At 38.2% G+C, this 21,998-nt stretch overlaps 1 protein-coding gene across 2 annotated transcripts in view; it reads right to left on the reverse strand.

The window, feature by feature from the left end:
• Positions 1-21,998, reverse strand: part of RET (ret proto-oncogene) — an 86,928-nt gene that overhangs the window by 20,944 nt on the left and 43,986 nt on the right. For both annotated transcript variants that reach the window (XM_065638515.1, XM_065638514.1), the window contains exons 3-11: positions 17,698-17,949; positions 15,824-16,117; positions 15,101-15,342; positions 13,173-13,374; positions 12,514-12,713; positions 7,825-8,083; positions 6,369-6,494; positions 5,401-5,511; positions 1,502-1,621 (exon numbers count right to left, since the gene is read on the reverse strand). In XM_065638515.1, coding sequence (XP_065494587.1) covers positions 1,502-1,621; positions 5,401-5,511; positions 6,369-6,494; positions 7,825-8,083; positions 12,514-12,713; positions 13,173-13,374; positions 15,101-15,342; positions 15,824-16,117; positions 17,698-17,949 — 1,806 coding nt within the window. The remainder of the gene's footprint in view (positions 1-1,501; positions 1,622-5,400; positions 5,512-6,368; positions 6,495-7,824; positions 8,084-12,513; positions 12,714-13,172; positions 13,375-15,100; positions 15,343-15,823; positions 16,118-17,697; positions 17,950-21,998) is intronic.

Below are 21,998 nucleotides of genomic sequence, written 5' to 3' on the forward strand. Positions count from 1 at the left end.
TGACACACACGTAGGTGTGACAGAAACAGAACTCAAAATCATTTAGAAACTTAGGAAACCCTAATAGCTAATTCTCAATGAAATCTCAGAATTTGCAAATATGCCCACTGTACCTACCAATTCTTTTTTTTATTTTGGACACCAACAGGTAATTGTTTGCCTAACTGTTTAAATGTAAGCGCAGGTAGCTTGACCCCATATTCCTGATCTTTATAGATGTAGGCTACTTCTGACAATATTCTTTACGACCCGGCCTACCATATATTGATCATCTGATGCCACTTACATCTCTGGAGACATGTGACTGAATTTTTCTTGTGGACAACAGTTTATGTTAGAGTCATTTGACTCATCAAATAAAATCTTCAAATGTGAATTTAATTTATTATTCCACTTATTAGACATTAAATAATATTTCTCTTCAACTTTTTCGATTAGGAGACTTAGAATATTTCTGCTTTGTATTTAACAAAATAATTATTTCTGAAAACACTGCCTAATGCTGCAAGTGCTTCTAAAGCAATATGCCTTTTTCTCCTCCTCATTTCCTACTTCGCCTTTTGCCGAAGCACTTTTAGTGTCTTGCTTAGGAAACTGAGTTTATTTAAGTCTGTGTGCCACTAGACAGCATTCCTAGGGAGTCACTTCCTGAAGACACTGAGAGATCCAAAATACAGTCCTTGCACTGTAAGTAAGACAACCCTGGCTTCAGCTCCATAGTTAACTTAGCTACATCTGCAACCTGTACCTCAGAAGTGGAAACAGCACAATATCCCTCCACAATTTTTTAAAAAAAAGAAAGGCAAAAGCAAGAAGCTTTATGCTTCCTCTTTTTCTTATGCCTACAGAAAATTTACTCAAAAGAATAAACTGAGATACATACCAAACAATTCAGTTGATGAGAAATATTTCATGTTATATTATTAGCAATAATAAAATTTATTAAAAAACAAAAGAAAACAAACAAACCGCAAGTATTTAATCCACATCAATCTTTTTTAAACAACTGTATAGAGCTTTCCTGTTTAAACAAAGGTCAATGAAAAAAGTAATCCACTAATCCACTCCTCCTCCTAACACAATTGGTGCTGGCTGTCTCTGACATTTGGAAGCTGAGATTTCCAGAAATGGTTAGGAGGCTGGAATTACTTGAAAGTAATAGAAGTCGTTACTCTAATTCTGCTAGCTGTCTTTGCAAACACCAGGTGAGTCTCACTGAAATGCAAATGCTGTTGGAAAGCCAAGGACGACCAACCTGTTTGTCCTGTAGTAATCGATAAAAAGGATTCTTTAGCCAAAGACAGAAATAACCTCCCTCTGGAGATTTTCATGCTACACAGTAGAAGTTGCCAGTTCTTAATTAATTTAATATTAGCAGTCTCTCACCAAAGGTATTGCTTATTAACGTGCTTACACATTTAGATAATTGTATACGTACAGAAGGTAGATACAAACAGAGGAAAAGACTAATATGAGAACAGCAGATAATGTTTACACTTACCCTGGATATCATCTTTCTCACAATAACAGTTCTGTCTTGGGAAGCAGTAACAAATCCCATGTCCTGACCTAATTCCAAGATTTCCAGTGCCTTTCCCATGACCACCAATAATGTTTGCACCTAATCAAACACAGACACAAGCCAAGATTCTCACATGTAGTCAAAGGAATAAAAAAAAGGCTTAAAGTTTTCCATGAGTTTATCCTAGTATGCATCTGAAATTTGACGGAGCAGCACAGTGATAATGACAGGGATTCCTGAGAATTAGGGGTGTGTCTAAATTCTGGAATTTCTGAGATCCTGAGATGAGGGGATCTTGGAATGCTTGAACATTAGACTTGATTAGCAGTTTTTCCCATTATAGCAAACTCTGGATTAAAATTTATCTATACTAAATACATAATTGTTCTCCTTACACCACATAGTTGGGATACTTTCCTCATTTTGCATACTCCTTAAAACCTTACACAGAATCCCATTATTTATGCCAAACATGCACCTCAAATGATCATCTCATGGCTGTCATGATTCAGTTAGCTCATAAAGCTTTATGATTCTGTATCACTGAGGTCTTACGTTTTAAAATTCTATGTAAAATATCTTCTCTATTTTAGTTTCTCTCTACCATCATCTTATGTATTTTTTTTACACATGAGGTGATGTACCAGGGTGATGTACCAGGGGTATAGACCAGCAGTCTACAGACTTCAATTCTATTCCTGGTATCAATGCCAATTTCCTCTTACCTTGAAAAAGTCCAGTGCAGATAACTATACTTAATCACGTTTCTAAAATGCCACAGGATAGTCTAGCGAAAGCACTAAGAGTAAGTGCCAAGTATAAGTGATAAAAAATGAATCTTTCATTATCTAAAAATGTATTGCTTAATGTTGGGAAAAAAAGTGCAGCAACTCATACAGAACTACTCTTGATTTCAAGCAGAAGTTCTTCATGCAGAGTGACTGCAACTGTGTTTCCAAGTAAGTCACTTTTTTCCTATATATATATTATAAAAATGACCATTAGTTGTGACATTTTCCATTCATAAACTGCCTTTAATCACAAGCAGCATCGTATAGACTGAAACCAATCAAGTTCTGCAAGCTTAGCTGCCTTTCAGAAAAATTGCCTAAACCATAAAGGGACTCAAAAGACGAACAAGTTATTTTCAATATAGTCTTCTTTTTATTTCAACTCATTCTCCTCCATTATATCTAATTCAATAGCAGAGTGAATGACCATTTCTTTTACATTTCTTTGGATGTGTAACATGAATTGTGGAAGAAGATATTTTTTGGCAACAGCAAGGCAAACATCCTTTTTTAGAAGAAGTGAAACGAGGACTTGAGTATTTATACAAAATAGACAGATTTGACCATCTTTCCAGAGAGGCCATATCTACTGAATTATGTGCAGCTTGGATGGTTAATTTTGGAAGAGACTGTGCTGAGCAGTGCTCTCTGAGCTGGCACGTGTTTGAAGAAGTGTGGGTATTCCCAAAAACTCTTGCTTATCCCCCCACCAGCCAACTCTATCATGAAGAGGTGATGAAATGAAGTTTCCATTAGCCTCAGAAAAATCATATGTATTTATCTATATCTGGATATGTTATATATCTGGATATATCTGGATATCTATATTTGGATATGGAAGAAGGGGGAAGCGGGGGATGAGCAGGTCCTATCTAAACTGTTCACAAGGGAGGGATTTGGACACAAAGGGTTTTTACACAGCATGGAAAGAAGGAGTACACATTCACTGCAGGTGTACATTGGAAACATAGAGCTTCCTGTACGCATCCCAGAGACTCAAAAATGTATGTTTTGCCAATGCATTGCTGGTAGGGAAATTCCAAGAGCTATCAATATTGGTTTGAATTGTGTGGTCTTTTACATGCTCCTGCTTTAAATCACCAGCTGTTTCCATCGCCCTGTGGTGGGAAAGATCTTTCCCTGTTTCAAGACTGTTTGAAAAAAGGAAAAACAGTGGCCATATCCCACATCACATCAAAATTCAGAAAGTAAACACACTTGCTGTTGGACAAAACTAAATATCATGTCCAACTACCACTGAAAACAATGACATGCAAAGCAAGGGAGAAGCAGTATGGGAGCTTTTTTTTCCATTATCAGAAAGCCAAAGTTCAGAGGAACCTACAAAGCTCATTTACAAATGTTTAGCTAGATTCTCACACTGCAAACAGACCTGAAGCAGCAGTTACTTGCTAAAAGAAAGTCTCTTGCTTAGAATGCAGTTAGGTTGCCTCTATTTGACAGGCACAGCCACAGTTGTTTCAGCTGAGTGCCCTTAAATGCAATATTCATAATGTTAGTGTGAGAAAGCAATTCTGGGACTCAGGTACATAGCCATCATAATGATAGATTAATCATAAAAATAAGTATTTTAGCAACTGTTTGTGCTTAAAGAATATCCTTGAACTTAACACATCTGGGGTTTTTCTACTTATTGCTTTCCATTGCCAAAGAAATGTCCCCTGCGAGTAAAAGCCAATATAATTGTACTTTTGCACCTCTGAGCTCCCAAAACACACTCATTTCTTTGTCTCTAAGTATACTGCTTTCGGGCACCAGCCCACGTTCTGAATTGCATCAAATCACGTATAAAATTATCCAACTCGGGCATAAAAAGGCATATATAATATCTTGAAAGCTTGTCTTACTTGCCTGCATCTATTATCTAATAAGACAGTATTTCTTTCAGACTTCTGTTGAGCAAAACATCTGATGCTGCATATGTTGCATATTACATGTTTTAGCATTGCAGCCTCTGGCACAAATATTTCCACTTTCAGAATGACAACTGATTCTGGTTATTACCAACAAGGAATTCTTTCCAGATGATTAGAGAAGTTATTTTCATTCACTTCTAGCATTTCTGCCACTTTGACTGCTTTTTATGCACTCTAATGAAATAATTAGCTTTGTGATAAGTCATTTACAATACACAATCTCATTCTTGCACGTAAGAAATACAAAAAACCTCTTTAATTCATTCCTTTTATAGAGGAACATAAGTCCTAGCCTGTAAGAACAAACTAGTTCCTCTAAGACTCAATTTCAAAATGTAAACTTGGAGTATAGAATGCCAGACTCAGGAGAATTATTCAAGAAATGTCTATGCCTTTATTCCTGAATTAGATACTGGACGCCGTATAAAGACATCCACTCAAAAATTACTGTCTCATAAGAAAACTGAAATTGCTCAAGTGCAATATGCTGTTTTTCTAACCTTTATATCTTCTAGGGTGATTTGTGAACTTGCAGGTATGAGTGAATGGAATGTAGATAGATGCGCTCATGAAAACACACAAAGGCATTTCAATTCTTCCTTCATAAATGCTGTTCATATGAATCTCTGCCTGTATCTTCAAATAGGTAAGGCACTGGATCATTTTGATGGTCACCTGTCAAATAAGGCCAGGTGCATTTCCCCAAATGATCCTTTGCAAGCACATTTATTTTAAATTGAAATTTGTTTCTTTTTATTTATTTAAATTTGAGTTCAAATAAGCATGGTTTCTATCATATTGTGCTCAAATTTGGAAATATGGCATTAACTTGTTTAAAACCTATACATGTTTCAGTAAATACCTCCACTGAAAAATACTACCTGTGAATTAACACAGGGAACAGAACAAGAATTACTGAGAAAATCTTATCTTTCCAGCACTATCAGCCAAGAGTTGTTGGCTGACTAGCTTAATAAAGAACGAGATTAGTCCCCATAACCTTAACTGTCTTGTATGATTCAAACACCGGTATGGCAATGCAGAGATGGTAAATATGTTGAGCCTGTAAAATTATTTGGGATCAAGAAAGTGGAACTTGAACAGCCACCAGCGGTGACACAAAAAAGGCAATTCTAAAACACTTCCGTACTTGTGCAGTCTTGGGGGCACACGGCTGGGTCTTTGCTCTCAATCACGTCACAGGTGCCATCCGGACAAGTCTTGATACTCGGGGTGCACGTGGAATAGTTTGTTGTGATCCCTGTGAACACAGGCACAGACACCATGAGGCTTTGAAGGAAAGCTAATTGCATCTTAGTGTATGTTCACATGCTGAAAACAGGTTACTTTTCTTTTTAAAATAAACACTTAGGAATATCTATAAATACCATCTGCTGAACTAACAGGCAAGAAAACAGCCAAAAGCAACTGGAAGGACTATATTTTTCACTATGTTTTCTGCTTTGTGCCTTTGACAGCCCTTTGAGCATGTCACTTGCAGTTACAGTGAGTATTACTTGAAAAAGAGCTATTTGACCATTTTGAGTCTTAAGAGTGGCTTTCACAACTAAGGATGCCTCTACACAATTTCACACATATTTGAATATGAAATTACAAGTAGTGAAAGATAATTTGTGGTACTCATGCAGTTTGAAGGGATAAAGCATGAACACAGAAGCATTGTTCTGGAAGAGTTAAGAATGCTGTCACCCACCAGATCTATGCTATAGACCACAGGAAACAGATACAAGAGAGACACTGCATCTGTGCTCACAGCCTGCTGGGGCATACCTGCTCAGTGCCTCATTGATTCATGATCACAGAGATTATTTTGCCTGTTGCAGTTACACTGGTGCAAAACCAATTCAGTACCTTGCATTTTATGTATCGTGTTCAACATCACCAGGGACAAGATCAAGAATGACCGTCCCAACTTAACAGCATTTTCCTTCTTAATGCATGTTTCATTTGGGTATTATGATTAACTTTTTTAGCCACATCTTCTGTGTAGTTTACAATACCACATTGTCCAGCCAGAATAAATTGTCTTATATCCATAGAAGTCAAATGCACAATTATGACTAAGCAGAAGCTTTGTTTCACACAACAGAAAGGTACCTTTTCCACTGCCCTGTCTCCACTGGCATCGTCCTGCCAGCACTCCCAGGCCACCACACTCCTCGCATTCAGCACGGTGCTTACTCACAGCACACGAGTCAGGGCAGTCCTCCTCTTTCTTTATAACTGTTGGGAAGAGTGTTTGCCGTCAGTTCAGGACAAGAGATGTGAATACACAAGCAATTCAGCTCTAATCAGAAGGAAAACTCTGTCCTTAGGGGTAGATGGGGGAAAGACGAAGAAAGGAGAGAAAGACTGAACACCGACTGACCCAACTATCAGGAAACTTAAATAACAATTAAAGAGAAGTCCAGGTGTTTCTCTTCTGTGAAATAAAATATAAACACGATGGCACAAGTTATCTCTGCTTGATAGCGCACTGTCAATGCCTAGAACTGTAGAAACCTGCTAACATACTGGTAACAGAAAAATGGGGAACTTAAGTACTTATAGCTTCATACAAAATTTTTAATTAAGGGAAAACACTCAGTACTCGGGCTAACGTGATAGTAGCCCAAAGAGCAACAGCTAGAAATGTGTGATTTCTGACAGCACAAGGCTCTTGCAAGAAGCCAAGTCCACTACAGGCTTTTGTTTCTTCTTCCTCAACCTGTTCGCTCTTGGCATAGGAGTTGTGATCCGATACAAGGAAAGGGAGGCAATTGTCAGGTAGAATTGTAAGATTCTCCACAAAGTGTGATATGGTTTGGAGAGAAATGATTATGTTTCCAGTGTAATCCTCCTCTGCTGTGGCTGTTGTAGAATATTTCTTACATTCTGCCCTTGTGAACTTTCCCATAAAATGAAATCAACTCAATCGCTACGTGAATGTTAAGCAAAATCATTTTTTAAAAAAGTAAAAATTGGAGAGAGAAGCGAGGAGAAAGAAGATTGAATAACTATACTTAGGCCAGCGACTTGTGGTTTCATATATATATATATATATATATGGTGTGTGTATATATATATATAGTGTGTGTGTATATATATATATGGTGCGTGTGTATATATATATATATATGGTGTGTATATATATATATATGGTGTGTGTGTATATATATATGGTGTGTGTATATATATATATGTGGTGTGTATATATATATATATATGGTGTGTATATATATATATGGGGTTTTTTTCCCCATAGGAATATGTGAAATAGAAAATAAAGGTCACACAGACACACAAAAAAGATTCATCTACATCCAATGTCATCATGGTCATTAGGAATTGCACATGATACACCATCTCTCTGTGCATTAATTCTTCAAATAAATATCTGCTACAGGCAGGTCTGAATCAGAACTCAAAATGCAATCTTTGCAATCGGTATGTTGTAGCTCAAGCTCATTTTCATTGTTAATGCCATCCTTTTATAGATCACCCTACTAATGCATCATCTAATACCAGTAACAGTTTTAAATAGGAAATAGCTTTAATTGACTCAGGCACTTACGAGTTCCTTCCAATACAATAGTGAGGAGGGTTTTGGTGTGTTTCCTGCTCTGCTTGTCTGTAGCTTGAATGGTGTATTGTATTTCCTTGCATTCGGGTCTGCGTAGCACAGAGGAATCATTCACATAAAGGCTTCCATATTTATCTTCTCGGCCTTGAAGTACGCCGACAGCATAGCAGCTTGCGTTGTGGGACTGTAACTTGTAGGTGATGTTCACACCACGGAATTTCATACAGTTTTCGATGCAGATTTTTCCTATCTAGGCTCAAACACCAACAAAGAAATCACAGACAACAGAAACAAAACTATACATCACAAATATTCTGTGCTTCCCAAAAACGTCTGAAGGAAAATTGAGCATATTACACCTCGCAGAGTTCAGCATTTACCTTGGGTTTACAGAGTTGATGCTGAACTACTAACGCAGTACGTGAATGCTTCAAATGGGATTTATTCTCAGGAAAAATGAGAGGTAAAGCATTACTATTGTCTTCAGTTTAACAGTGGAAATGTGCAAGAAGCCTTGACCCAGAGACTCGGTGATACTTGGCACCTACTGCTGATGGTCAGCAGTGTTCGGTGAGAACAAGGCCCTGTGATTTGAGAAAGTCGGAGTTCAGTCCCTGCTCTGTCCCAGGCTGGCCAGTGAGAAAAACTTTGGTTTTGCTTGAGAAAGCAAACAGGTCAGTGTGAACAAAGCTGAGACTCTTTTCAAATAAGACAGAAATAGAAATTGCTAATACATAATTTTCAAAATAACACAGTTGAAACTTTTCTGGCCAGCAGAATTCTCTGAAAGCCATAAAAGAAATAAGAACCTCACTGTTTTCCATTTGCAATTTTTTGAACATTTTAATCTAAAAATGAAAATATATTGGTTTGCCATATTTAACTTCTGCCTTCTAGAATATCTATGCTAGAGCATTCTTCAGTCTGAAACAATTTATCTACGAAGCATGGGAATGTAAAGCCCTGTCTCCTGTCCAGCTCCTACAGGAACTGATCCAAAGCTCACTTTGGTTTTTCCATTTACAAGAGTGGGATTCAGATCAGGTCCAGAGGCATTGGCTTTCCTTGCAGGGAAAACCACAATGTGAAGGGTGGAGTGTTATTTTGGGAACTTGGTGATGAATTCTTTTCAAATGCTGCAGTTAAGATGTGTTTTCAAGTAACACCACTGCTGGTAAAAGCATATTTGTACATCTTGGTCTAGCATTCTTATTAAATCACGTAAAAAAAAAAAAAAAAAAAAAGAAAAAACGAAAAAAAATTTAAAAGGGAAAAAAAAACAAAAAAAAAAAAGAAAAAAAGAAAAAAAAAAGAAAAAAAGGAAAAAAAGAGAGTTTTTGTACTAAGACCTCTTCCTGTGGATTATTTAAAATCATAAAGGAAGCTTTTGCAGTCCTAGAAGCATACTTTGTCATAGCACAGTCCCGCTTCATCTAAATTATTCCCATTGACATCTCTGACTGGTTACTTGGCACCATTTGCTGGGGTTTTTTGGTGGGATTTTGGTGGCAGGATAACATGCAAAGACTATTAAAGCAATCGGAAGCTAGGCCATTTCTTCCATGCTGTCTCCTCTCCACAGCATGCTGGGACTGGCAGAAAGAAAAATAAAGACTTCAACTGTTCACAAACTTTGTCTAGACACAAGGTCTAGACAGGTCCCTTCCAGAACCACGTCATCTTAGCTTGGGTGCTGTGTTGCAACTGGCAGTGTTTCGCAACTGCTTAAACGGTGTTTCTCTGAGGCAGAAGGAGAGCATAATGATGTTCCATGGCATTAGCCTTTAGACAGACTAGATTAAACTGTCCTTTCTGCCTACTCTGTCATAACTGCTTGTTCCAGGCATCTTTTTGATCAACAGAAATCTCCTGCAAAGGGGATGGAGAATTCCCCATAAATTCAGGGTCCCTAAAGAGCAGATTATCCTTAGAGAAGCACATGGGCCAGTTTTGCTTTCTCTGCATAATTTGAGGAGAAGCTAAAGATTCCCCCCTCAAGAAGTTTCTACAAGAAAGACAGGCTTTCTCTTTTTGGCTGATTCCACTAGGTGAAGCCCAAGCTTGTAACTTGGCTCTGCACTGCAGGCTCTGGAGCCAGCATAGCTCTCGGATGCAGCAGAGCACAGCACCAGGGCAAGGAGGGAGAAGGAACCAGCTCCTCTTTCTCATGAGGAGGGTGAAAAAGAGGCTGGTAATCAGGATTAACACCAACATACATGGGAAGAACCTACAGGGGTGCTTTTTGAAAGACACGCAATAGTTAACACAGAAAAACCATTATCAGAAATAAGAATGGAAAAATCCATCTTTTGAGCTCCAGAGTTTAATAAAGTCTGGATAATGATAATGTTCCTCTTCACTGAATTCCAGGGACATTTGGACATATAACCTCTCTAAAAATCTCAGCCAATGTTATTCATCATTTGTCTCAGTAAATGTCAATAGAGCTTTAAGTCCTTTGATAAGTTAAATGCCACTGGGCAAGCCTGTACCGTCAGGCCATGCTTCTGTTATTCAATTCATTTAGCTGCTCAAATAGACAAATGGCATCAGCCCAGCAGTTAATAATTTCTTCACATTCTTGTGTTTTCCTTATGGCAAGAGACAGTTCAGCCTTCATATTGATTGGGCCCAGTACTTTTCCTCACTGCTCTGGCACATCACAGCTAACTATGCAGACGACTTTAATAATGTGAAGTGCTGGGGACTAAGCTCCTTCTGTTGAATTGTGCTCCAACCTGAGCACACTGTAAATTCAAACCCAACCTCAGAAGTAAGTGGATGACACTAACTGATCGAGACCAGCTCCAGAGCCAGTTTGAGTTTTGCATTTTGCTGGTCAAGAACCAGAACAAAATCTCTTTGTGAATTCGTGTTTAGGCACCACAAAGAGAGATCTCTTCCCACAGACTTGGAATCCTTCTTGCCAGAACAGTTTTCCCGGCTACTACTGCCACCCAGTGAAACCACATCGTTAGTAGGAAGCGTCCTTGTTTCCAGAAACCCTAAAATTCCCTTTCAGATGTTTGACTGTCCTGAGAACGTGCAAAATTAGCAGCTTTAAAAGTTTAAAAGTTAACTATTTTTTGTTTGGTTTTGTTTTGGTTTTGCATTCTGGAACTAGAAAACCAGATACACCTAGACTTTAAACAAATGCATTCAGGCAATCCAGCACATGCACAGATAAACATGGTTTAACCAAATTTAATTTGGAATTAATTAATTAGTTCATAATATTATTACATGCATACACCCATATGTAAAATCTGTGTGTATATATATACAAATATATACACACACATAAAAATAAATAAATTCATATATATTCATACACCCCTAACAGTTAAGTTTCCACGCTTTTACAGTCACAGTAATGTTGTGACATACATACAGTTGGGGACTGTTTCTAGATGCTAAGAGCTAGACTATGAGTATCTTGCATACCTGTGCTGCTACTACTTTTAGGGGGAAGCTCACTGATTTCACCCTATCTCCAGGCATGAGGTTTTTACGCCACTGAGAACAGAGCTTTCACAATGTGATGCTATAAAAAAATCCCAACCTAACATCAAAAAATATTGCGATCTGCACAAAAGGCACAGAATGTGTTCTGAAGTTTCTAATGGTCTGCAAATTTCAAAGTTGCAGCCACAAGGCATCACAAAATGTGAAGTAGCTTTTTGCAGGGAGCCCGCTGTGTGAGCACACTTGGTATCTTTTTCTTATTTGTGATATTCCATGCAGACTACGGGTAAAATGTCCCTTGACTATATAGTAGCATTGTAATTGGTTGTGTAAGGCCCGTTCCATACTCTGAAGAGCTATCAGGCCACAGTGCATTTTATCAGATTAAATATAAGAACACGCAATATATCTAACTTCCCTTTTACTTTCTTTTTACAATTAGCCAGAGGCTTAAAGATTAATAAAACTGAATTCTTCCTTAGAAGTCTTCTAATGAATTGATTTTCTCTGCAATTGAGATGATCATACTTTAGTCTCAGTCCTCTCTGCTACAAATACAGGGGCAGTTTTATAGCTTTATTTAGTTATGAGGTATACTTTCCAGCAGCTCTCCCAAAATGGCTCATCACTGATGTTTTTAATATTCACTTTCATAACATTAATTATATTGAACTAGTTCCTTATTAATGTACGTGTTCCGAAGGAATTACATTGTAATTTTCTCCTGATTAATGTCAACCTGTTGGAAAGTGTTTCTGGAAGGCATTATTAATGGCAATGGTAGTGATTAAGCTAAAACGAGGGTTAAATTAGGAAACACATTAATTAGCAACTAGCCATTATCTAGAGAAAATCCATTAACATGCTGGAATTTGTAGAGCTGGGACTCCAATATCTGGAACAAATTTCTTTTTTTGCCCTTAATATTTTTCCAGTTACTTATGCCTGAGCAACTCCTGGTTGCAAGTCCTCCAGTCTCTATTTCTATTAGTACTCCCATGTGTAGCCCCTCTTCTTTTATCATGTGATGGGAGAGCTAGTGTCCAGTCTACCTGCTATCCACTGCATCCAGCAAGAGTCATACTGATATCACATTTTTCATTGATTCTACTTAAAACAGCAGCCACCAATCCTTTACCACATCTCTCCCCAGTGATCTATCTACTAGGTTCTGCCTCTAACAGACAGTGAAAGTATAATTAACACAGTTCTTACTTGTGCAAAACGTTCGGCGTTTCTGTTCACCGTGAACTGGTAAGTCACATTTGGAAACTGAATGCTGACAGGCAGGATGGAGACATTGAAATGAAGCATCACTGATCTTTCTGGGCCATGAAATTCTGTGTCATTCACCAAAACATCCAACTGGAAGGAACGATGCTCTGTGACTGAAATACTTTTATTCAGTACCAGTTCTGCAAAGGAAAAGATTACCCTATTAATGACTCATGCTATCTGCGAACGTATATTTTGATACTGCAATCCCAACAAAATTATACATATCAAGATTATACATATCACAGTTATTCCCAACAGGAAACAGAAGATGAGTTAAATATGAAAACATGCTCCTATGGAGTTATGCTCTAATTCAAGGTGTTTGGAGAGGTCTTCTTCCCTTCTACCTACCGTGCTGAGAACCCCACCATTAGAACCTCTTATCAGTATACGCAACATCATCCTGTACAGTCCCTATCCCAGAGGTGCCACAAACTCCAGTTTTCCGGTTCATGTTTAAAACTCAGCATTTGTTTAACCTGAAATTTCTCAGCTTTCTTTGGATCAATATTTACAAAATGTTGGGAAAAGTTCAAGAGCTTACTTGTCAATTACTAACAAGCAACTTCTCCTTTATTTGAAGAAAGTGACCTTACTGTATTCATGTTGAGTTCCCCTCACTTGGCTGCCATTTGGGCTGAAGTGGATTTCATCAAAGATGTGCTCTACCCGAAATGTTTCACTTATCCAGGGATCATCGGTAATGATGGTTCCTGTGTATTTCTTTCTGCTGCTCTCAAGGGGATAAATAGGTGTCGTGTCTGCATCATATACAGTTAGCGTTGCAAGGACAGTGCCCTAGAAGGAAATATTAAATGACATTGCTGAATGACCTGAAGCATTCTTCCTCTGACGTGCTTGGGAGATTGAAATATTGGTCAAATAAAATCTCACAACTTTCACTCAAGCCCACTTTCATTCAAATTCATTTTAAGCTTCAGGTTACCACAATTTCACACCCATTTGAATCTGAGTTAGAAGCTCAAAAGAAGATGGCAGTGAAAAAGAACTTGCCATATAATCATTTGAGTCTGTATCTAAATACTATACTATGCTATACTTTTGAAGTAGGAAATGAGTGCACATGCACAGTGCTGGATTTTTTTTCATTCTTTAAAATCAATGTTATTCTACGACACTACTTAAAAAGGCAGATAAGTAATATGCGCACTTGGAAGCCAAGAAGTACGTTCAGATGGGTCAAACTTCTTACCCAAATGACAGAAGTGGCCAGGTTGTCTGTCTTCTGCTTAGTCTACTAGACTGCTGTTCTGTACCTGTACACTGAGGCCACAAGGCCTTTAAGATTTTTATTAGCCATTTGGTTGTTTAAAGTTTGTTCATTTACTAGAAAAGACTGAAAGTTTCCAAATATGTTTTTTTCACACTGCAAATTGGAAGCAAAATTCACCATGTTCTGAATGCTTTGCAGGCATGTAATTTCAAAGGGAATATTTTACTTTAAACAGTTTTATGAGACATTCATTTTCTATCATCCAGAGCTAAATAAACTCCTAAATCTCAAAATTTTCGACAGTAAAAAGGAATTCCTTTATACCCAGGCCATTGTGATGTGTTCATAGGTGTCTTGTCAATACTTGTTCTAGTCGGGAGGTGGCAGCAAACTCCCAAAATCATTCTTTTCCCTTCCAGACACAAAAATGAGCAAAATATTATTTGAAGGGAAATTTGACTACCAAAAAAAAGGATGTTGCTGTTATGAAACAGAAGTACTCTCACGAAAAAGGTATCATTTAAGCCCCCAAAACAGTGTCTTCTCTATACCATTGTCTTATAAAGGGTTGTTGCTCCAGTGGGAAGAGCCAAAGAGCCCACCTGTGTACTTGGCTTCTGAAGCAAGGGGTGCACGTGTGCAGGGATCTCACACAAAAATACCCGGAGGTTCAGAACTCTTGACAGATCACCTTGGGGCAGTAAGACAAAAGTGGGAGGGCACAATTAAAGCAAGACCCTGGAGCTCCCTTAACAGGCTGACACTGGAAACTTAAACACCTTTGCAGGTGCAATGTTTGTTGGCAGAAGACAACCACTTCTCCTAACTTTCTGCTACTGCTTACAGCATCCTAATAAATGTTCTGCATGTAGTTCTGATATCTTATATATTTGCATATATGGGAAGGACACACTCATATGTTTACTCTAATAACATGCAATTTTAGTCAGCTGGGCAAAGCAAATCTATAACAAATACAGGGGTTGGGGAGATATGGGGAGATACAGTGAGTCTCAGCAATGGTCCATCCTGACCTCAGGAAATGCTCACATTTCCTTACACTGTTTAATTCCTAACCCAAACTCTTGTTAATTTGGAGTCTGAATAAGATAGAACTCGTCAGGGGAAGGAATTCTACATACTCAACATTTTACAACCACAGCTCTGAAGGGCACCGCGTGGCCATGTGCTTGATGTTGTGACCCATTACCCAGAGCATTGTGTTTCCCAGTCATCATGCCTCCCACCGCTGCACTCCTGCTTCAGGGACTAGATAAAGGAGAACGTTACCTCTTTCCTGTTGAACTCCACGACAGCATCTGCAGTATCAGTGCCATTGGGAAGGAAGGGAGGAGAGTCATCTTCATCTAACACATTCACCAGAAAGGGCACCTCCACCTGCATTTCCCGGAAGCCCTCTCTCACTGTACATTTGGCAATCAGTTCGTATCTCTCTCTCTCTTCTCGATCCAAGCGCTGCGTCACACTCACACCAGTGGTGTTCTCATTGTAGCGAAAGGGCATACCTTCAGCTGAAAAACAGACACAGTATAAAAAGGGGCAATCACTTCCCGTTATAGGACTCTGACAGGTTTTTTATTTGAATACTCTTGCAATCAAGTAAATCCATTTGGACGTCATGACTGCATGATAAAAGGCAGACTCAGAAGTGAAACAGAAGTTGTGGGGCTATATTAGGGCAAGCAGAAAACATGGAATTGATGGGAAGAATCTACAATCTGGAAGCAGCACGATTTAAAGCTCAGGATATTCCCAATCTGCTCTTAGCAGGTGCAGACTTCTAAAACAAATCTTTTCCTTAGGGAAAGAGATACTCCTTCTTCCCATCCTCTCTGTATATCTCAAAGGTAAAATCTTCAGGCTCAGTTCACATTTGCAAGGATCCCTTCATAGATCCCTTCATAGGATCAGTTTAGAAGATCTACTACACAAGAGATCTTAACAGTGCAACTGTTTATTGTTGGTACGCGAGTGGTTCAGTTCCAGTTTTACCTGCCAGCAGTTTATAGGAAATGCTGAGATTCTGACATAGATGATGAACTGAGGGCAACTGGAGCTGATGAAATGTGCCAGGTGGTTTATTCTCTTTGATGTGAAAGGAGAGATCCATTTCTGTGAAGCAAAGCTGCCTTGCTGTCAGGGAACTGCAAGCTGGGGCAGTAGCATTGATTAAGGAGAGGAAAACTGTGGTGCGCGTAGCAGAGTCACATTCCTTCTCTTGGAAAGGGTGGGATGAAAGGAAGACATACAGCATCAGCTTTGATAACGGCATCCAGTTTCCTACAGCTTCAGAGAAAAAAACAAGCCAGAATAAATATTTTATAAAAGACAAGCTAATGTTTCTTTTACCCGTTTTGTGCTCCAGTCCATTACTCCAGAAAACAACTATATATAATCCAAAAAACTGTGGGTGTCACCAGCAACTTTACATTGTAGAACCTCAAAGAACAATATCAACATTCTGTCTGTAAGATACTAACATAAAACAGGTCACTGTTAGAAATCAGCTTTTTGATAGGACTGTTTTTTGGAGAGACTAGAGCACGGTGGCAGCAGGGAAAAAGAGTGCAGAAAATGGCAACAAATATTGAGGACAGACCCATGACAGCTACTAACTGACATTTAAGTCACAGCATTCCAGTAGTTTGTATCAGTGGAGAACACAGGCCAAATTATTTACATTTAGAGGACAAATTGCTTCATCATTTCAAAATATAAAGAGCTGCTCGAAAGATAACACAGAAGTTAAAATCAACCTGTGGCATCTACTAATACAGCCTCAAGCCTTAATTATCTTGATTACCTTGGTTTGACTACAGACAGAATGATAGCATCTCTGTAATAGATCTAATTCACTTGAAAAGATGCTCTAGGTCACTTTGATCCACATGAACAAAACAAGACACTCAAGTTCTGGATAGCTATTTGTAACTGAACAAAGAAAGAATGGCTGATATTCATGAACACAAAGTACCCAAAATGCAGCTAAAACGGGTGAGACATCAAGGACTTAGCACTTAAAAAAATAAAGCAGTAAGTGTCTGAAGTTGAACATTCAAACATCAATGCACCCAAGTCAAAGGGTAGTGTTGATATATGGCTCTTACAAACCCAAGACAGTTACTACAGACTCTCCAACAGCAGAATTTCTGCAACTGATCACAGCGGTATGCCATTAACTCCTCACCCATTTCCTCCTCCACCATCTAATGATACCTAATTTCCTCATAGATCAAAATCACCAAAACCAATTTACTGCTAGATCATAAAAGAAGGGGAAAAAAAACCTGAGATAATTCATTTCTGTACTTCAATAGTAAGCTACTCTAACAAAGCCAAATCTCAAGAGAGGGTGAGAGGCACACTTAACCATTTCTTCCAAGAGCTGTTTGTTGTTACAATACAAATGTACTTTGTGAATCCACATTACCAGAGTTTCAGGATCATTATATAAAGTTTGAACTAAACTAACTGCATTGGCCTGGGCACTAAGCACCCAACATTAACACAGCAGAATTGGTTTAATTCGCAAATGGCAAATCTCTATGTAAAGCTGTGACTTATACAGGTGTTAAATGCAAAAAAAACCCCAAAAAACCAAAAAACAACACATTTCAAGTAATGCAACTGACCCACTGTATTGGAGTCCACAGGGTGAGCATGTGGATCTGTTCCAGGCCAGTGTTTGCTTTGGCATATGAGTCCCTGCATTTGCTGTGGGTTTTGTTGGGTCTGCTTCCTCGTTTTAAAAGGGTAGATGTGGTTTTTTCTAAATTTGATGCTCATATGCTGATGGATAAATCTCATTATATGAATATACTTTAACAACGGACACCAACAAGAAAAGCTAGTCTTCTCATACTTACACAGCATGTTAAAGTCTTCTCTGTCCAGACTTTTGCTGAGGTAGAGAAGTCCTGTTTTTTCTCTGATTTGAAACCAATTATTTTCGTGGGATCTTGCCCGAGAAATGACGAGATTCTGGCACAGATGGAAGTGGGCCACTTCCCCATGTGAATCCCTCAAGGCATGGATGCGCAGGAGCGGCGTGCCTGCCGGCTGATCAACGTAGACGTTCTCCGAGTACTCTTTCCTGGGGAAGTAGAGGCCAAAGGCCACTGCAAAGGAAGGCACACAAGGGGAGAGGTGCTCCCAGTTAAATTATTTTTGCACTGGCATTTTCTTAAGAGATGCATTTCCAAAGAAGCAAAGGCTTCATTCTCTAAGGATTAAAGAAGCATTAAAAAAAGACGTGGAAAAAGGCAGATCCCTCGTCTAGTGGAAATCAATGTGGTTTTTACTGCACCCAAGCCAGGGACAGAGCCACCAAAAATTTGGCCTATAATTTATGTTCAAGTTATAAAATCATCTGCTTTTTGAAAGCAAAACTACTTTGCTGTAAACATGACCCAGCTTGAGCAGAACACTTAGTGAAGCTCTGCTTGCCAGATTTTAGTTAAGTTCATATCTGGAGCTCTCAGCTGTAATTCCATTGTCTCACAGATGATATTCAAAGAAGGCAAAAACCTTTGATGAAATCACACACTTTAAAAGCCTAAACACACTCTCTGTTGTGAGAAAACACAGAAATGTATCAATGGCTCACACACTTTTCCTTGGATTACATAAAACCTCTCTTACATAGGAGTCTTCAGTGGCTCCCTTCCTTTCTGAACAGGCCTGCATGATACTTTTGGTACAGAAAATGAGAGTGGTTTGAACGAAATTGATATGAAAGTCTCGTAGGTATTTTAAATATGACAGATGGGAAAGCTGAGAATTGACCTGCCTGAAGCGGGGAGGGAAATGTACCTTTCTTTTTAATACAATGGCTGTGACTAACCCATTGTTCTCCAATCTTCTTCCCCTCTGACAATACATTTACATTTAGCAGGACTCAACCGCCCCTTCACGCCTGTTTCTTCTGCTGACCTTATCTTACCAGGTCACTTTGCAATGGCCTCTCTACCTCTTCCCACTTCTTCCCTTCCAATTCTACTGTTTGCAAACATGATCACAGTGGAATGCTCGATAAGCACGGAAGGTACGAAGTGATGCTCTTTGCATGCACACACACTGAAATACTCCAACTGTCACTCTTGTACTTCACCTGTACTGACAGCCAGAAGTTGATCTCATACAAAAGAATACTTGCATATTGCAGAATTTTGCATCATTTAATCTAATTTGATAAGGAGTAAGGCATATAAAAGGCTCACACATCTGCTGAACAAATGAAAAAATAATTATTTCCATATGTTACTAATACAAGACTATCTTAGCTTAAATCAAGCCAGATACAAATGGAAAGGATGGTAATACAGCAGTAAAATTAGAGATGTAATGCCAAAACATCTTCAAAATAGCATAAGGCTATAGCACATACTAATTTTTTTTATTATTGGATCCATACACTGTTCTATTGAATGGAGAGGAGTGCAAACAAACTGTAAACAGGGGATCTCTAATTTAATTTGGAAATACCACAGAAACCACTGTACTTTGCAATAATTAATGATATCACCAGTACCCCTGGATGCAATTCCAGCCATGAGATTTAAAAAGGCCCATTATTTTTCATACATACACTTTGCAATGTATAAAGTGGTAAAGTAACAGTAGGTGAATTTGCTCCAAAGTAATTAATTCTAAGGGAAGCCAACAATAATTTTTTTGAGAGCTTTAGAAAAGCATTAACTCCTGATGTCCTCTGCCTGGAAGAAAACTATTACTTTTGACTCTGGTGCTATCATCTTTTTTGTAATTTAGATTCCTGAACATTAGTAATAAACTTCAAACATTTTTCCAATGTCTCTGTCTTTTTTGAAGTGCAGGAAAACCTGAACATGCAGGTTAATACGCATCGCTAGAAGTCCTAACAAACTGGTTCGTTAACAAGAGGGATAAGGTGATAACCAAAGAGCAAGGCCAGTCCCAGTGCAAGCAAATAGATTTCCTTGAGGTATTTTCTGTAAAACCTTGATTCTAGAATTATGAAAACTTCAGCATGAGAAATTCAACATTGAAAATTCACTGCTTAAGGTCAAAAAATGACTTTTAACCCACTGATGCATACAAATGAGGCTTATACAACATTAGCGACAGGACAGAGGAATCTTTACTTATTTCCTTATGTCTAAGACCGGGGTGAACAGTCCTAATGCGAGTGATGCTGTGTGTTCAGCATCACCGACACATCACATGGTGCAAGAACCAGCACCATAGCACAGACATTAAATCGCCTCCAGTAAAAGGAGCATCTAGAAAGTAGAGTATATATAAACAGTATGAATGTATAAAGTGTGAAACTGGAAAAGGAGTAACAGGGTATTTTGAGTTGTAATTACGTTATTTCCTTGTCTTAAACAAATGTGTTAATCTTTTATGCTTTGCTTTACAAATCTGGGACCACACTGCATGTCAGTATATACACAGTCGTGTTTAACAAAACACATAAATAATTATTATACACATTGCCAAATGTCTGAAACTTTGCATGTAACTACACCTCAGCAGAGCTCAGCTTCCTAACTGCTCTGCATTTGAAAAAAAACCAGATTGCATTTATGCTACAGACTCTGAAGTCCTTTGGCATCAGTTCACAGGAACGGTCTTATCCATTCTCAGAAAAAAAATACTGTAATATAAGAATTTGATTTCTCTGTAGATAACAGAAATGCAAACCAATGATTTGTGTTTTGAAAATAGAAGGATTCCTTCATAAAATAATTCAGAGTTTGCATCGCTAATTAACCTGAAATGTTCTTCACAAATATAAAAGCTACTTTAAAAAATGAGGGAAAGCTGCTCCAAGAAATTTAAGTAGAAGCATGACCTTTTTCTCCCTGATTCAATCCTAAAAGCTGATGAAAAGGAATTCTGTCCATCAAAAGCATTAAGTTTTTAGTTCAGAGCATACTTCTGTATTAAGCGCAACACCTAAGGATAGTTTTATGTGACACCAGTGGATATGACATACTTTCACGCTTTACTTAGACAACAAGTATTCAAGCGAAGAGACTGCACAACATTGTAGAAAATTAGATGGTAAATTTTTTAAAAAAAATCTCTATATATATTTGATTTAGCCATGTAACAAGATTCACCTGGTGGGGCTGATCTTCAAATTACTGGGATTTTGTAAAGTGGTTTGTGTCACTCTCTAACCCCATTTCAAGCACTGAAGGAGACGAGAGGTAAGCTACAGACTGCCCAGGTCACAACCACACTCTGCATATAAATCTCTGGAGGCTGATTTTGAAGGAGACCTTTGAAGTACAAATGTAGCACCCACTTCTCTGAGCTGCGTTCATTCCTTTAAGCCCTAGTAAGTTAAAACCAGATTCAATAAACTTGCCATCTGGCAAGTATGCCGCAGGAGGAAGAGGTTCTAATCCTGGCTACAGTTCTTTGTGTCCTGGGAAAAAAAAGAAAAATCAATTTCCAAAGACTTGTGCAAGCTTCCTATGGAAGCCAGATGGAGTTTTTATTGAATCTGCCATTTAAATAAAGAGGAATTGAGATGGTTACGCTCAAAACCAATGGTTAAAGTGCTTTTGCTTAGAAATTAAAAGCAGACAAACATTTCACACTACACTCTTGAAATACACCACAATAAGGTTGTGCTCTGCAACATATAAGAGTAACATAATATACACATTATATACAGAGAGAGTTATCGAAATATTTTTGAATTTCTGAATTTTTTTTTAGAGGATGCTTCAGCTTTCCTCTATTCTACAACCAGCACAGAAAACACGGCAATCTCTGATCGATGAGCAATATTATGTGATAATAGCATATCAGTAACATATAAAAGAGAAAAGTGATCACGTTTAAGCGGATGTAATGCCACCGACTAATAGCTCCTAAAGGAAATAGATACAGTTATGACAGCGGTTTTCCAGTTCAGGGAGAGAAGGCAGATAAAACGAGAGTGGAGAAATGAGATTATATATACTTTGGAGTCTTCATGATTGCCTTTTGAAATAAGGCAATTTTTCATGTGGCATTTTTCAGTCATGAATGATTAGGTAAATAATGCCTTTTTTGACACAATCTGATTTTTTTTTTTTTTTTTTTACAAAATTTGTTGTAGAAAACTTTACACAGTTCTAGTGCTTTTTAAGCTTGCCACTACCATCTTGAATAGCATTGGTGGAATCTT

Source organism: Caloenas nicobarica, chromosome 7 (genome assembly GCF_036013445.1).
Source record: "Caloenas nicobarica isolate bCalNic1 chromosome 7, bCalNic1.hap1, whole genome shotgun sequence".
Taxonomy (NCBI): domain Eukaryota; kingdom Metazoa; phylum Chordata; class Aves; order Columbiformes; family Columbidae; genus Caloenas; species Caloenas nicobarica.